The sequence below is a fragment of the Piliocolobus tephrosceles genome, chromosome 9 (genome assembly GCF_002776525.5).
Source record: "Piliocolobus tephrosceles isolate RC106 chromosome 9, ASM277652v3, whole genome shotgun sequence".
NCBI lineage: Eukaryota > Metazoa > Chordata > Mammalia > Primates > Cercopithecidae > Piliocolobus > Piliocolobus tephrosceles.
The window spans coordinates 21,195,903-21,213,468 of NC_045442.1; the positions used below are offsets into that span (position 1 = coordinate 21,195,903).

At 41.0% G+C, this 17,566-nt stretch overlaps 1 protein-coding gene across 2 annotated transcripts in view; it reads right to left on the reverse strand.

Moving 5' to 3' along the window:
* ACSL5 (acyl-CoA synthetase long chain family member 5) overlaps positions 1 to 17,566 on the reverse strand; it is a 58,770-nt gene that overhangs the window by 7,486 nt on the left and 33,718 nt on the right. For both annotated transcript variants that reach the window (XM_023206613.2, XM_023206614.2), the window contains 11 exons: positions 15,672 to 15,736; positions 15,439 to 15,540; positions 11,870 to 11,969; positions 10,710 to 10,888; positions 9,896 to 9,928; positions 9,756 to 9,807; positions 8,861 to 8,934; positions 8,413 to 8,490; positions 7,097 to 7,231; positions 3,745 to 3,879; positions 2,805 to 2,900 (listed from right to left, as the gene is read on the reverse strand). In XM_023206613.2, coding sequence (XP_023062381.1) covers positions 2,805 to 2,900; positions 3,745 to 3,879; positions 7,097 to 7,231; positions 8,413 to 8,490; positions 8,861 to 8,934; positions 9,756 to 9,807; positions 9,896 to 9,928; positions 10,710 to 10,888; positions 11,870 to 11,969; positions 15,439 to 15,540; positions 15,672 to 15,736 — 1,049 coding nt within the window. The remainder of the gene's footprint in view (positions 1 to 2,804; positions 2,901 to 3,744; positions 3,880 to 7,096; positions 7,232 to 8,412; positions 8,491 to 8,860; positions 8,935 to 9,755; positions 9,808 to 9,895; positions 9,929 to 10,709; positions 10,889 to 11,869; positions 11,970 to 15,438; positions 15,541 to 15,671; positions 15,737 to 17,566) is intronic.

Here is a 17,566-nt window from a genome sequence, read left to right on the forward strand (position 1 = left end):
AAGGAAGGAAGGAAGGAAGGAAGGAAGGAAGGGAAAGGAAAGGAAAGAAAATGCAGCATTTCAAGTAGGTGGGAACATGTAAGTTATTCACTAAGTGATGGTCAACCCAATAGCAATTGAACTTGAACCTGAGCAATGGAGTATCACTGAAGGAACTGAAGAAGGGGAATAGCATTTTTTAAGGGAAATAGTTCCCATTGTGATATAAAACAAGAGTTGGCAAACTTTATCTGTACAGGCCAAGATAGTAAATATTTTCTGCTTTGTGAGCCATCTGGTATCTGACTCAAAACTTGACTCTGCCAACATAGCACGAAAGCAGCCACAGTCCATATGTAAATGGATGGATGTAGCTGTATTTCAGTAATATTTTAAAAATAAAATCCGGCTGCAGACTAGTTTTAGCCTGTGCCGCAATTTGCCAGTCCCTGGTATAGAAGATATTCTTGATTGGAGAGAGGCTGGGGGCAGGAAACAAGTTCACGGGCTGCTGCAGTGGGGGGTGTGGCCTGTGATAGGCAGAATTGGGAGACAAAGGAAGGCTTAAAGAAGACATTTCTGGGAGGGGGTTAGCAACAGGACCTGCCGATCTATTGGTTTTAGGGGCTTAAGGAAAGGACAGTATTAAAAATGGCTAAGAGGATACTAATTTGAAAGACTACAGGACCTCAGGCCTTGGCATCAATCTGGAGTCTCTTTTGCTTGTGGTTATACAGATAGGGGACTCATGAGGAAAAGTCTGTGCCTGTTTTGTTCATGCTCTGCATGGTTGGTTGAATGAATAAACTATCTATCTGGGTGAAAATTGAGACAATAAGCATGACCAAGCACTTGCACAAATTTCAGGTGGAACTGAGACTTAATGGAAAAAATGGAAAATGGTAAGTTTGCCAGAAAATAAGGGTGAAACAGTCTTATGAAATATCAGGGGTTAGGAAGTCCTGTCTAAGCAATTTAAAACCTACAAATATAAAAGATTATTTAGTTTAACTATAAAAACATTAGAAATTTTTATATGGCAAAACACAGGGCAAAAATGATGAGACTAGGAAAATCTTTCCAATATGACAAAAGTTAATATTACAGGTTGACTATTCTAATCCAAATGTTTGAAATCCAAAATGTTCCAAAATCCAAAACCTTTTGAGTGTCAACATGATGTTCAAAGGAAATGCTTTTTGGAGCACTTCAGATTTTGGATTTTCAGATTCAGAACGCTCAACTGTTTTATAATGCAAATATTCCAAAACTGGAAAAAAAAATGCAAAATTCAAAACACTTTTAGTCCCAAGCATTTCAAATAGGGAGATACTCAACCTGTATTACTCTGTGAAAAACTCTTAGAAATATAAAAAAGACCAAATTATCTTTTGCCTGTTTTTCTATAAGGAAGTAATAGAATAATTCATGGATGAAATATACATGTCAGTAAGCGATAGAAAGATGTTTGGTGTAAATAAAAGAAACAAAATAAGATTTTTCATTTATCTGATTAGCTAATACCTAAATGACTGATAAAGTCTGTCACTGGCAAGAGCGTGGGCAAATAAGGCCTCGTATACTTGCAGAAACGTGTAAAAAACATCTTTCTGGAAGAAAGTTTGATAATATACACTATTACACACACACACACACACAGACATACACTTTGACATAGTAATCCCTTCTTGCGTGGATTTATTCTAGATTAATGATTAATTGATTATAACAATGAAAAATATCATAAGCAACTCAAGTGTCCATTAACAGGAGATTAGTTATTTGAGTACGGCTGACCCTTCCTTGCACAACACAGGTTTGTACGGCACAGCCCCACTGATAGGTGGATTTTCTTCTGTCTGTGCTGCTCCTGAGATAGCAAGACCAACCCCTCCTCTTCTTCCTCCTCAGCCTACTCAACATGAAGACAGTGAGGATGAAAACCTTTCTAATGATCCATTTCCACTTAATGAATAGTAAATATGTTTTCTCGTCCTTATGATTTTTTAAATAACATTTTCTTTTTTCTAGCTTCCTTTATGGTAAGAATACGGTATATAATACATATACAAAATATGTGTTGATTAATTATATTATTGGTAAGGCTTCTAGTCAATAGTAGTCTACTAGTAGTTAAGTTTTTGGGGAGTCAAGTTCTTTGTTTTGTTTTGTTTTGTTTTGTTTTTTTGAGACGGAGTCTCGCACTGTCGCCCAAGCTGGAGTGCAGTGGCGCGATCTCTGCTCCCTGCACGGTCCACCTCCTGGGTTCACGCCATTCTTCCACCTCAGCCCGAGTGGCTGGGACTACAGTGGCCCGCCACCACGCCCGACTAATTTTTTTGTATTTTTAGTAGAGACAGGATTTCACCGTGTTAGCCAAGATGGTCTCTATCTCCTGACCTCGTGATCTGCCTGCCCAGGCCTCCCAAAGTACCTGGGCTTACAGGCACCAGCCACCGCGCCTGGCCGGGGAGTCAAGTATTATACATGAATTTTTGACTGCGTGGGGGTAGGCAATCCTAACTCTTGCATTGTTCAAGGGTCAACTACATTCAATAAACTATTGAGAAATCATTAAAATGATGCTGAGCTTTATTTGACAAGGAGCAATGTTAACAAGTGTTTTAGAGCACTAGTTTTATTTATATGAAAGTTTCTACACACAGATGCCTGAAGAGATGATTAGAAGAATATTTTCTCTGGATTTTGAGAATTTAGGTGACTTTCATTTTGGTACCTTTTAGTTGTTTTCATTTTTATTTAAACAGTGAACTTGTTTGTGCAAAAGTAAACTGGCCTATTTTCAAAGAAGGTGCTTGGCTTACCTGACATCCCGTTGCTGCCCGGAAGAATGTCATGACTGGAGCGGAGATGGGGGCAGCTCCGGTGACGATTATGCGAACCCTTCCGCCCAGGCTGGCCTGTTCAATGGAAACAAAAGACATACTAAAACCTATTCTCTTGGCTTCAATATCCTCCACTGTAGAGTGGGTATAATAGCCTGTCCAGCATTGTTACGAGAATTAAACTGATATCAATTCTCACGTTAATTTACAAAGCACTTAGAATACAGTCTGGATTGTAGAAAAGCACTTAAAATGTTAGCTATTATTGTCATCACTATCTATAGCTGGGACCGGAAGCCATATATTTCTCAAATAATTTGTATTCTTCAGCCCCTCAAATTGCTTATAATCTCAACAGACCACCAAAGAAAATAAGAGAGAGTGCTAGAACCTAAATAAAATATTTTTCTTTTCTTTCTTTTTTTTTTTTGAGATAGAGTCTGGCCCTACTGCCCAGGCTGGAGTGAAGTGGTGCCATCTCAGCTCACTGCAACCTCTACCCCCTGGGTTCAAGCGATTCTCCTGCCTCAGCCTCCCATGTAGCTGGGATTACAGGCACCCACCACCACACCCAGCTAATTTTTCTACTGTCAGTAGAGAGAGGGTTTCACCATGGTGGTCAGGCAGGTCTTGAATGCCTGACCTCAGGTGATCTGCCCACCTAGGCCTCCCAAAGTGCTGGGATTATAGGTGTGAGCCACCACACTCAGCCCGCCTTTTTTTTTTTTTTTTTTTTTTTTTAACCTACTCCCTTTAGTAGTAAAGTAGTACAAGAAAGATCTCAAAAAGCAGTGGACAAAAAGTGTGAAAGGATCTCTAGTTAAAGTGACGCTCAAGCAACAGAAGAAAAGCAAAGTCTATGGAGTCAGAAGGCAGCCCAGGTATTTGCCTGCTTCAGTCCGGGACTTGCCCAACCTACCTGGATCTTTGCAAAGATGAGCTTATCCCAGAAACTGTCGCGCCTGATGATACCCTTTTGAAGCTCCTTGAATTTACTGGCAACAGCCAAATTCAACAAGAACTTCTTCAAGGGTGTCTTGGCTTCATTTTGTACCTGCAGAGTGATAGCTCCTTTTAGTTGGAAACCTATTGGAGATACTCATCAAGGCCATTAGTGAGCAAGAAACAGTGTGTTCTAGCTTCACAAGGAAGTGGTCTCACAGTCTCACACTCATGAACTGGATTGCGAATAATGATGAGCCCGGAGAATTATGGCCATGCTCAGAAAGAAGTGAACTTAATGCAAAGCTGCAGTCCTCCCCTTTACTGCCCCAATTTTTAGTCCTTGGGAAACAACTTGACAACTGAGACAAAGAGGAACTGCCTACAAAGTCACCTGGGGGGTACTAGATTTAAAACAAACAAACAAAAAAAAACAACAGCTCAATGGGCACCACCTCTAGGGCTTTTGATTTAATAGGTCAAAGGGCAGCCTAGGAATCTGCTTTTTCTTTTCTTTTTTCTTTTTTTTTTTTGAGACGGAATCTCACTCTGTTGCCCAGGCTGGAGTGCAGTGGCGTGATCTCGGCTCACTGCAAGCTCCGCCTCCTGAGTTCATGCCATTCTCCTGCCTCAGCCTCCTGAGTAGCTGGGACTACAGGCACCCGCCACCATGCCCAGCTAATTTTTCTTTCCTTTTTTTTTTTGTATTTTTAGTAGAGACGGAGTTTCACCGTGTTAGCCAGGATGGTCTCGATCTCCTGACCTTGTGATCCGCCCGTCTCGGCCTCCCAAAGTGCTGGGATTACAGGCTTGAGCCACCGTGCCCGGCTGGGCTTAATTCTTCCTACTAAAATGACTTCTTCCCGTTGAGCTTAATTCTGACACCATTTTTCCAGCTCACATGATTTCCCTGGTCTCCCTGACTGTGGCCTCACTGTGACCACATGTTCCAACAACCACACTCCTGCCAAAGGAGAGCTTCCCCAAGTACAACTCAAAGTGACCCCTTATTTCCAAAATTTAGTCCTGAACTCCATATCTGGCTTTCAAGATTCCACCCTACTGGAAGTCAGATTCAAGGCAATTGAAGTCTTTTCTTTGTTCAAAATTTGGAGAATCCCTCTCCATCCATCTTCCATGTTTACACCCCCATTTTTGGGCCTCCAGCCAAGCAAGGTTGATAATTTTTATCTTCTAATGTAAATTGAGCTCTAGGACATAAGCATTTTCTTATGCCTATAACATTATCATTGTACCAATATGTTATAATCTCTCTCCAAGATCCATGCTCAAATGCTTCCTGCATCATGTCATTCTTGAAACCTCCCTCATCTAAAAGAGATTTATCTTTCTTCAACATTCACAAGACTCACCCTCCCTCAACAAGTCACTGACAAAGAGTTAGTATTAGAGACCTGTGCTAATAAAGTCCTTCATTTTAAAAATACATTCAGAAAGTGAACTGTGTATTAGGTATTGACTACACAATAACTATCTCTGAAAAATAAAAAAATGTACAACAACAACATATGAACAAAAACCATAATAAGAACCAAATCTAATAATTGCATAGCATGGTAAGAAACTGTTGGAATTGTTATCAATTCTGCTAGAACACCGCCTGCCCTGTCACCGGAGCCCATTTAGCATCTGCTGAGAGTCCTAATAGTGAAAGGAAGTGTTAAAATCTCAGAGGTGGGGGAGGGTTCCAAAGTATGTGGAGAATGGCCATGTATTACTTCCTCACGGATCCCAGCCTGAGGAATCATCACATACTATATTGCCTGGGTTCATATAGCTTCGACAGCTCCTTGAAGCAATCTGACAATCTAACAAATTGGGTGAGAAATATACAAGATGAGGTTGAGACAGCTTGTGCCAGAAACCAAGGAAGCTGTCAGAGGCTACAGGGGTATTGTCAAAAGGTCACCCGAGCAACTTGATGAGGGTTTCCAACTGCCAGGATGCGGCAATTAGAAGATCAAGAAGAAAGACTAACAGTTTGGGAGGCTGAGGTAGGTGGATCACTTGAAGTCAGGAGTTCAAGACCAACCTGGCCAACATGGTGAAACCCCATCTCTACTAAAAAATACTTAAAAAATGAGATGGGTGTGGTGGTGCATGCCTATAGTCCCAGCTCTCAGGAGGCTGAGGCAAGAGAATCACTTGAACCCAGGAGGCGGAGCTTGCAGTGAGCCGAGATCGTGCCATTGCACTCCAACCTGGGTGACAGAGTGGGACTCTGTCTCAAAAAAATAAAATAAAAAAGAATGACTGAAATTTAAAAAACAAATCTGAAAATTATGAATTCCTAAAAATACACAGAGAAAATCTCATTGGCTACTTTTGAAGATTGCTGAGACACAAATCCATTTTTCTGAAGATTGATAAATAAAAATAATCAAATATTCACCAGGTTTTATGGAAGAATCTCAGCTAATGAATGCAAGAGGAAGACAGAATTACAGAAATCACCATTCTGTAATTTCTAATGAAAAATAGAGCAGTGTTGGTCATCAGCATGACTCGCTAACATGATTACTGAAAGCTTGATTCTGCCTTACCCCTTTTGAATGTGACTCTGGGCAGGTTATTTAACCTCTGAGGCTCATTTTCCTCATCATAAGTTAGAAATAATAGGTGTAAGTATGATTTACTATGATTTTGTGAGGATTCAATGAGAGGATGCCTCTGAAATGTGTATCATGAGGCCTGGCACTTCAGCAAGGGAACAGCTTCCCCAGATGTCTGCTGAACCCTGAGGGGCTCCCCAAGTCTCTGAGTCAAGCTCTTTCTTCAGATCAGGTCCAAGTCATCTTGCTCAAGGAAAAGGGGACTGTACTTACTTACTTTTCATTTTTTAATTTTATTTTTATTTATTTTTTGAGATGGAGTCTTGCTCATTGCCCAGGCTGAAGTGCAGTGGCATGATCTTGGCTCACTGCAACCTCCGCCTCCCGGCTTCAAGCAATTCTCCTGCCTCAGCCTCCCAAGTAGCTGGGATCACAGGCGCTCACCACCACGTCCAGCTAATTTTTGTATTTTTAGTACAGATGGGGTTTCACCATGTTGGCCAGGTTGGTCTTGAACTCCTGACCTCAGGCAATCTGCCTGCCTTGGCCTCCCAAAGTGCTGAGATCACAGAAGTGAGCCACTGTACCTGGCGGGGATTGTATTTATAATGGTTTTTCATAGCTTGACCTGTAAACATGGCTTTACGTAGATATTTGTAGAGGGTGGAGGTAGAGGTGGAGTAAATCTCATAGTAGTATAGAGTTCCTTCATGCAGGCCCAAGTCACAGACAATCCCTTCAGCGGAAAGTTAGTACCTTATCGTAGATCCTGTTAAGGACTCGAGGCACCGTGGGAAACAATGTGGGCTTCAAAGTCTTCATGTCATCAGCCAGCAACCGAATATCCCCTTGGAAGAATCCAACTCTGGCTCCACAGCAGTACACAACAGTCTGAAAACAGAACCAAATTATAGAGCTTAGAGGCAAACAACCCCTTTAGTGGGGACCTGTCTAGGAAGGAATTTGGGAAGTGGGCTAAGGCACACAGACACTTTACTTACACAGCACCTCCCCGCCAATTCAGGACTCTGAGAACCTTCCCCCAAAAAAGGATGAACATTTATTTCTGCTGTGGTGGCATGACAGATAAGACAGATATTGAGACTTTGTGGTCCCCCAGACTCCACCACAGGTCTGTGTTGTCTAAGATAATCTAAGCAGTATGTTAGACAACAATACTGTTGTCTAAGAATTATCTAAGATAATCATCCTCTGTAAGACGCAATTCATTATGTGGCACTAAGAAAGCACTGCCAATTAAATCAGAACCTGCCTTCAATCGTAAGACCAGCCCAATTTCATAAATTACATTAAAATATTTTTTAAGGTTTCTTAGAATCGATTTTTTATGAATCAGATATCATTACTTTAGCCCAAAGAACTGAATCTCGCATTTTGGCATTTTAGGCATCAACCATGAGCTGGCTGAAGAGGCATTTGGGGGTAGTGAGGAGCAGAGAGAGAACTTTCCAATCACACCACCTGTGTTTTTGAAAGGCTGACATGGCTCTCGGTTCTCAAATCAGCCTCAAAACAGCCTGAAAAGCCTGGAGTGCACTCACAGAAGAGTAGACCTCCTCCAGTGCACACAATGCTGACAGCACCACCTTACACACTCTGGTGTGGTGCAAAAACTCCCACGGGGGACATCTCATCCCTTATGTGGATCAAATGCTCCTTCCTTGATCCTCTGTGGGGAACTTCCTTTTCTCTAATCCTAGATCTTTTCAAAAATTCTAACCAAAATAAAATTTAAAAAGAAGACAATGTCTTGTGTCAGCTCAGAATTAAGGGCAGATAGTAAGCTCCTAGCTATGATGTCACTAGACTCACACACCCCTATGAAGGCAGAAGCAAGTACTATCCCGGACACATGCAGACTTAGCAGAGGAAGACCCTGCAGGAAATGAAGGGTCATACCACGATTAGAGCTCCCATGAGCCAACTCCTTGCCTGCGCCTCTCACACCAGAAAAAGGACAGTAAATACTGTGTAGCTGCCTTCGGAATAAACATGTGATAGCAAGTCAGGACCCCCTTTGCCACATACTGCTAGGAACATAGAACACTCACCTGTACAACCCTCTCAAACATATGAGCCAGAGGGAGGTAGGATATGGTCACATCTTCGGGACTGGGCTCAAAAGTATGCTATGTAGGCCAGGGAAGCAAGAGAAGGCAACATGAGATTCATGCCAATTTTCATTTCCAATGGAGTTTTTAAAACTACCTCCTCCCAGGACTACCACAGACAGCTGTATAGGTGGTACACTGTGTAGATCTGAGATGCCTTGAACTTCATATAGTGTAGAAATTTACAGTGATCCTAAAAGACCAAGGCTTGAAAATGTACAGTCCTGTAGATAACACACTGGTGTTTGTCCACACTCAGGCCTTTAACGTGTCTCTGTATGTGTGTGTGTGTGTATGTATGTGTGTCTGCCTGCTCTAACTTCAAAAATAAAAATCTTATGACAGATTCACATTTTAATGAGAGCCTCTTTTTCAACTGACCACTGACCTCCACACATTTGAGAAAGGCAGAAGCATTTGAAACAATATTTTGATGGGTTATCATGGCTCCTTTGGGGTCACCTGTAGGAAATAAGAGGTGGAGAGAAAGATACTTTATGTAACTAATAGGTAGCCTTTGGCCTTGAAAAAAAACTAGATTCAATTGGTTTTATTCCAGAAGGCCAAGAGCATTTCCTGTCACTGTGTCTTTTTGTGGATGGTATATGCCTCTGTTTAGGAATAATTAATTCCCCCGGAGATTCTACTGCTGAATGCATCATTGGCCTTCTACTACTACACGGAGCACAGCCACGATTTCAGATAGATGCACAGCTGCAAAGAAAAATTCAAGTTAACCCTCCTTCTCCCTTCGCCCCACATCTTGTGCTGTTTATATGTTTGGAATTCCAGATCTACCAATATTATCTAGTAATATGGTTATAAACACTATAAACTGGCCATACTAGAATGAATATAACTGTAGACCATGATGGACCACATTAAAAACTATTAAGCATTCTAACAGATGGGTGGATGTAGGGTGGGGTTGAAGCCCTCTATGGAGAACTATCACTGAGTTATCTTGATTGAATGAAACAATCCCAATGGTGTCAAATCAAGAGAGTGGTGGGTTGGTGGGGGCAGAGGAAAGGACTTTCTGACGTCATCTTTAAGACCCCTGAAATCTATTGAATGTAAACAGTTCCCAGTATACCACATGAAGTTTATTTACTCATGTTTATGTTTCTCCATCTGGGAATTCACACTTAGAAGCCTTAGGCTGTGAGCCCCTAAGGATAGGGCTCGTTAGAGGGAATATTTACCAGCCTACCAGAGGCCAAGAATTGAAACCATGTTCTTGGCTGACCAGGGGTCTAAGGTTCAGCTTCATGGGCACTGACCTGTGGTCCCACTGGTGAAGCAGATGATGCTAAGGTCTTCTGGGCTAGGAGGCTGGAGGAGGAAGCACAAGGGCTTATTCTACCATGAACTTTGAGAGCTGACAATGGTAAGGCTCAAATTCAGGCAGAAGAAAACTTACCACAGGTTTTCTGAAGTGCTCTTTGCCTAGGTTCTATATGAACAGAAAACCAAGAAAGAAAGACATCAGTTGAGATGGACAGACTGTGATAAATGTGTCCCTCTCCCTCCCTTTTGCATGAGAACATCTCTATGGGAATATAAGCAAAATTCCAACCTGGATTAGGACCAGAAGCCAACATTCAGGAACAATGGAAGTCCCAGGGAAGAGCATAAGATTTCTCTAGAAAATCATCTACCTACAGAGGGTAGATTGCATGTTCAAACTTCCCATTGTACTCTTAAGTTTCAATCATCTAGCGCCATAACTAAATCTTTTTTGAAAGAAAGGAACAGCTAACATTTTCAGAGCTTATTACATACACATCACTGTCCTGAGAAATTTACATATATGAATTAATCTAACTCTTTACAAGACCTCTGTGAGGTAGGGATTATTTTTATCACCATTTTATGGACCAAGGAAAGGGAGATGAGGTTGCCCAAGGTTGCCTAACTAACAGATGTGGAGCTGGCATGTGAACACAAGCAGCCTGGCTCCAGGAGCCACCTCCTTTAACTATTACTGAACTCCTATTTATATATTATCCACTTAGAAGACCATGCAGCTGGCCACAGAACTTTGTCCTCTCCTGGCATGAGTTTCAAAGTTGTCTTGTGGAAATTATTCTCAGAGCTTCACAGCATGAGTCTAATTTACTCCTCACATGCCAACCCTGGAGAACAAGAACGCTGTCCTCTTGTGAAGGTATCTTGCAAGTTGCCCAAGGTGTTGGACCAGCATTGGAGCCACAAGATAAATTTCAGATCCATACCTCAGCATCATATAGGGATAAGATCTCAATTCCACTCTTCTCCCCTCTTTGCTTCAGGTCATCATCAAAGGGGTCCATAAGGATGACCACCTTCAGGCTCGGTGTGAAGCCTTTCTCTACATTCTCTATCAGCACCAATGCCTTTTGGGGTGTGTCACAGATCACCATGGCAATATCAGCTGAAAGCCAAAATAGAACCAGAGATCATTCCCCCTCTCTGCTAAGTACCTGATTGCCTTGCAAGAAGGAAGAGGTTTGAAAAGTTTTCAGAGCTGACAAGGAGATTACACCTGCAAATCAGATTTATAATGTACAACCTGAAATACTCCATTGATGATAAATGAACTTAACTGAAACAGAAACACGTCATGTTCTTGAACTATGACAGCAGATTTTACAGTTACTAGAGGAACCACAAAATTCCTTCTGCTTAAGAAGTCATTCAGATAACCTAAACAGGTTACTGAGGGGTGGTTCTATCAACGTGTTTTATTTTGAGGAGGATAGTAGGGAATAGAAGAAACAGGAGGGGGCAAATAGGATTTTTAGCTGACAAGTATTTTACAATTCTAAATGTTAGCATTTGTTTTGATATATGTTTACACAAAGCTTCAAATTATGTTTACTGTGCAAATGGACCTACTCACTTAATCTACTAGTCCCATGACAGAAGGTAACATGTTGGATATGTGAAAGCGCTGTTACTTGCCCATCAAATTTGGACTTGTTTCTCTAGCAATGACAATTATTTTCTGCAGACTCACCATGGACATTGGTACATGCTGGTTAACTGTACTGACTTGGATTTACAAAGGTAGGAAATTAAATCTGTAGCTTTACTGTGATTTAGTCAATTAAGCTCATTGTCTGGGCTTTTATCTAGTATGTTCAGAGTAAGTAGTCTTGTCTCTATATCATCATACGATGTCACCTTGAAGCATGTCATTGAAACTTCTATCTCTGTGTATCTCTGTTTCATGGGCTTTTTGTAGCTTTCCTGAAAATTATATCCTAAGTACTACAAAACTAGAAAGATTTGAACATTTTCTGACCATAGCATTCAAGTTTGCTTAAACAAACAAATAAACAAAACAGCATAAATTGAAGAAATACTCAGCATTGAGGAAGAATCAAGTTGTAATGTAACAGCAAAATTTTACCCTTGTTGACAATATATACGATGGCTTCTGGTCCCAAGGTGTCATATAGAGGTACGGCTACCATGGAGTACGTGTAACAAGCCAATTCAGAGATTATCCACTGTACAGAGAGAAGTTCAAGTAAGGACTTGAGGACACATTGAAGAGTACTAGTTCAGTCATTCAGCCAACAAATGCTATCTGGTTTTCTGTCTTGTTTTGTTTTTTTTTTTTTTTTTTTTTTTTTTTGAGACAGTGCCTCACTCTGCTGCCCAGGTTGGAGTGCAGTGGTGTGATCATAGCTCACTGCAGCCTCAACTTTCCAAGATCAAGCGATTCTCCCACCTCAGCCTCCTGAGTAGCTGGAACTATAGGCACACATCACTATGTCCAGCTAATTTTCGTATTTTTTGTAGAGACAGGATTTCACCATGTTTCCCAGTCTGGCCTAAAACTCCTAGGCTCAACCTATCTGCCTGCCTGGGCCTCCCAAATTGCTGGCACTACTTATTTGTTGACCTTTATGTAAAAAAAAAAAAAAAAAAAAAAAAAAAAATCACTGTGGGGCCATAGGGACAGTTGCAAACACTGCTATAAAGTACAATTAAATAAGGGAGATAAGGAAGGCACAGAGACAACTGCAATACAAAGGTAGACCAGAATACAAAGGCAGACTGTGGTAAGTTCCATCCCTAAGAGGTATGGAAGGCATTAGGAGCTTTAAGGTGTCAGAGATCACTTTCAAGGGTGAGGCAAAGCTATTTGGGACTGCTTGTGGGAAAGAGATGAAAACTGGGCAGGGTTTTAGAGGACTAGTAGGATTTGGTTATGGAGGGAGAGGTAGATTAAAAGAAGGAAGTGAATGAACAAAGAATAGTGGTATGGTTTGGCTGCGCCCCCATCCAAATCTCATCTTGAATTGTAGTTCCCATAATCCCCACGTGTTTTGGGAGGGACCTGGTGGGAGGTAATTGAATCATGGGGGTGGTTACCCTCATACAGTTCGATATGGTTTAGCTGCGTACCCATTCAAATCTCAACTTGAGGCCGGGTGCAGTGGCTCATGCCTGTAATCCCAGCACTTTGGGAGGCTGAGGTGGGCAGATCACAAGGTCAAGAGATTGAGACTGTCCTGGCCAACATGGTGACACCCTGTCTCTACTAAAAATACGAAAAAAAAAAAAAAAAAAGATCTCTACTTGAACTATATCTCCCAGAATTCCCACGTGTTGTGGGAGGGACCCAGGGGGAGGTAACTGAATCATGGGTGCCAGTCTTTCCTGTGCTATTCTCATGATAGTGAATAAGTCTCGCGAGATCTCATGGGTTTATCAGGGGATTTCACTTTTGCTTCTTCCTCATTTTCTCTTGCTGCTGTAATGTAAGAAGTGCCTTTTGTCTCCTGCCATGATTCTGAGGCCTCCCCAGCCATGTGGAACTGTAAGTCCAATTAAACCTCCTTTTCTGCCCAGTCTTAGGTTATGTCTTTATCAGCAGCATAAAAACAGACTAATATATTGTTCTTGTAACAGTGAGTTCTCATGAGATCTGATTTCATAAGGAGCGTTCCACCCCCTTTGCTCTTATTCTTTTCTTTCCTGCCACCATGTGAAGAAGGACATGTTTGCTTCCTCTTCCACCATGATTGTAAGTTTCTTGAAGCCTCCCCAGCACTGCAGAACTGTGAGTCAATTAAACCCCTTTCCTTTGTAAATTACCCAGTCTCAGGTATTTCTTCATAACAGTGTGATAACGAACTAATACAGATAGCATGACATCATTGTGTGGGTACACATTAGCAAGCGTGAAGACTACAGGAAATAAAACTGGAAAGGTAGGTAGGAATCTGCTAGTGATGGGCCTTAAATGTCAATGTAGATGTTATGGACTGAATCCTGTCTCCCTGTCTCCCCTCCTCTGGCCCAACCCAAATTCATGTTGAAACCCTAATGCCCAATGTGACAGTATATGAGATAGGGCTTTTAGAGAAGTAATTAAGGTTAAACGAACTTATAAGGGTGGGGTCCTAATCCCTTCCTTCTGTGAAGAAGAAGGGACATGACGGATACATATGCACAGAGAAAAGGCCATGTGAAGACAAAATGAAAAGGTGGTTGTCTACAAGTCAAGGAGAGAGGCCTCAGAAGAAGCTAAACCTACTGACACTCTGATCTTGGATTCCTGGACTCCAGAACTGTGAGAAAATAAATTTCTGTTGTGTAAGCCACATGGTCTGTGTATTAGATTATGGCAGTCCTAGGAGACTATACAGTTAGTTCCTTGAACACATGGGTTTGAACTGTGAGGGTCTGCTTGTGGATTTTTTTTCAATAAAAGTTACATTGAGTGTGCCTATATTTCCTGCCTCCCTTTCTACCTCCTCTACCTCTTCCACCTCTGCCAGGTCTGAGACAGCAAGATCAACCTCTCTTCTCCCTCCTCCTCAACCTACTCAAGGTAAAGATGACTCAGATGAAGACCTCTATAATGATCCATTTCCACCTAATGAATAGTACATACATTTTCCCTTCCTTATCATTTTCTTAACGACATTTTCGTTTCTCTAGCTTACTGCATTGTAAGAAAGCAGTATACAATACATCTAACATACAAAAATATGTGTTAATCAACTGTCTACATTATCAGCAAGGAAGACTATTAGTAGTTAAGTTTTGGGGGAGTTATCTGTGGATCTTTTTACTGAATAGGCGGTGGTCCTAACCCCCATGTTGTTCAAGGATTAACTGTATCAGATTAGGTGTTAAGTTCCTAAACTAGAGTCAAGGGAACCTTTTTCTACTGAGGTTGACTGTGACAAGAATAGAGTATGTAGATTCACCTAAAATTATTGGTGAATATTTTTATATTTGTATTAGCATTAGAACTGGGACTTGCAGTTTGTAAACTTGCAATAAGATCCACATAGAACTTAACTCCCCCAAAACTTAACTACTGATGGCTTCTGTTGACTGGAAGCCTTGCTGATAACACAGACAGTTGATTAACACAGATTTTGTATGTTGTATGTATCATATGCTGTACTTCTAGGGAGCATTTGAAGCATGAAAAGACTTCCCCAGAGGGATAATGCGCCTAATGACTTAATCAAAACTTGGAGAAGCTTGATTCTGTCATCTTACCGTCAAAATCTGCTTCCAGCTCACTGTGGAAAGACGTCTATGGCCAGACTCAGTAGTAATGAATGGCTGAATTTACTGGTTCAAGTACAAATTGCAAGTTTCAGTTCTAATACTAATACATACTTCCCCACAATATCTTCAAGATCTTATTTGGCGGTCCCTCCTAGCTTCCTTATTTTCCTCATGTAACAATCAGACTGACTTCAAATGACGCATGATAGGCTGGGAAACAAGAGAAGTCCGAACACCTAGGTGACAGTGCTAGACACTTAACCAGAAATTAAGTAGGTTCTGAGTTGTAACTCTTTCAAGCAGAATAAGCATTAGAAAATTTTAACAATAGCTTTGGTAAAGCATTAACAAGTGTTGGAGTGCTGGATGAGGAATAGCATTTGAAGTGTTTAAACTTAACCTTGACTCATTTCCTTTAGTTAGCTCCAACATAGTTACCTCTGGCCTATTCTGAGCAAAGATGCCGACAAATTGGTCCGGTGACGATTTATATCCTTTATGCAAGAGACAGGAACCCAGGTACTCTGCTCTATCAGACACCTACAAAAAAGAGAGATGGGGTGAGAGAGAGAGGGAGAAGAGGTCAAGACTCAAAACTGACCAATACCGTATCCTGTAGTTCAGAATACTATGTTAGAAAGAATCTGTCTAAAACCATGGACTCAACTTACCTGTTTGTAGGATAGCCATCTGTAGGGCTGGTTTGGTTTTCTATATCCCAAGCAGGGTCCATTGTCTAAAAACATAATATTAAAAGAAAATCAACTCCAGTTGCAAATTCTCTGGACCAAGGAAGCTAAAAGGAGATTAAGAAGGGGCAAGACACAAAGGATAAGTCCAACGAGGATTTGAGCTTCTCTTATATGTCCAGGAAATTCAAAGTCAGAAAGCACTGAGTTCTCAAAGATGAAGAGTCCTATAAATTATACTTGAAACATTTAGGAAATGCTACATAAAACAGGAGCGGTTCAGTGTTGAATATGTAACCTGCATGATAATGTAGATATTCAGAGAAAACCATCCATATGGGGTTAGCCCACAAAACGTGACCAAGTAAAAGCCTACAAGTAAACACAAACAGCCTGTATTGAACAATCTCGGATTGAATTTCCCTACAATAAAAACTATGCTCATAAAAATATAAAAAAATAAAATATGAGTCATCAATCTCATCACCCAAATACCATTATTAACACTGATATATTATTCTATGGCCCTTTTGCATAGTTTTACAGTTATGTTCATTCCCCATGTACAGAATGAATATAATACTTTGATACCTTGCTTCCTCTCCTAATCTGACATAAGTATTTTCATGTCATTATTTCTTCTCTTAGTGGTTTCAATGGCCAGTCGATGAATGGTTCTATTGTAGTTGACTTTATTTCATCGTGGGTATTTAGATTGTTTTCAAGTTTGACGCCTTAAATTATGCTAAGTATTTTCAAATTGATCCTTTTAAATTTAGAACATTTCCTTAGAATAGAGCCCCTAAAATGTAATAAGGGAAGGGAATGGGGGCTCAGAACAGTCAGGCTTTTGATACCTAGACTACACTGCTTACTTGAGCAGATGTGACAATTCACTTTTCTCCTATCATATCAAGTTTTAACATACTCTCATAGACTGCTAAATAGCGTCTTTAAAAACTATCTTCAAGGCCGGGCACAGTGGCTCATGCCTGTAATCCCAGCACTTTGGGAGGCCAAGGCGGGCAGATCACCTGAGGTTGGGAGTTCGAGACCAGCCTGACCAACGTGGAGAAACCCTGTCTCCACTAAAAATACAAAATTAGCTGGGCGCGGTGGCACGTGCCTGTAATCCCAGCTACTGGGAAGGCTGAGGCAGGAGAACTGCTTCAACCTGGGAGGCAGAGGTTGCGATGAGCTGAGATCGCACTGTCGCATTCCAGCCTGGGCAACAAGAGCGAAACTCAGTCTCAAAACAAAACAAAACTATTTTCAGGTTTGATAGGTTTGAAAGGTTATTACTGTAGTCTAAGTTTCTTTAACAGCTAGTAAAGTGGCACCTTTTTCCTTGTTAGGTTTTATTTACTCTCATGACTTATTTGTTCACATACTTTGCCCATTTGTATGAGAGTATCTTCTAAGATATTAAGGCTTGTAAAAAACACAGAGACACACACCCAGGTGTGCACATACTCATGTATTTGTCTTCAGTATTTTTCCAATTTACACCTTGCATTTGACAATAAAAGAATTAAACTTCTGAACATCTGAACTACTCAGCCTTTCTTAAAATAAGTTTGGGAACATCCATTTACAAGATTAAATGGCATCTCAGTTTTTAAAGCTAACTCAAGGAAGTAATGATATTAGGCTGAAGAACACATTAAGTGGCTTAGAAGCCCTCACGTCTAAGCCAGAAGGAGGCCATTATAAGTAGACAAGTAGAAGGGCAGGAAAATGTACAGAGAAGATCTAGCCAAATTACTAAGAGGAATTCAGGTCTTGCCAAAAGGAAGTATTCGTAAAGAGAGTTACTAGGAATTTGGAGGCAAGTAAGTAAACTCCCAGACTAAGTGATGGAAAAAAAAAGAAGGAAA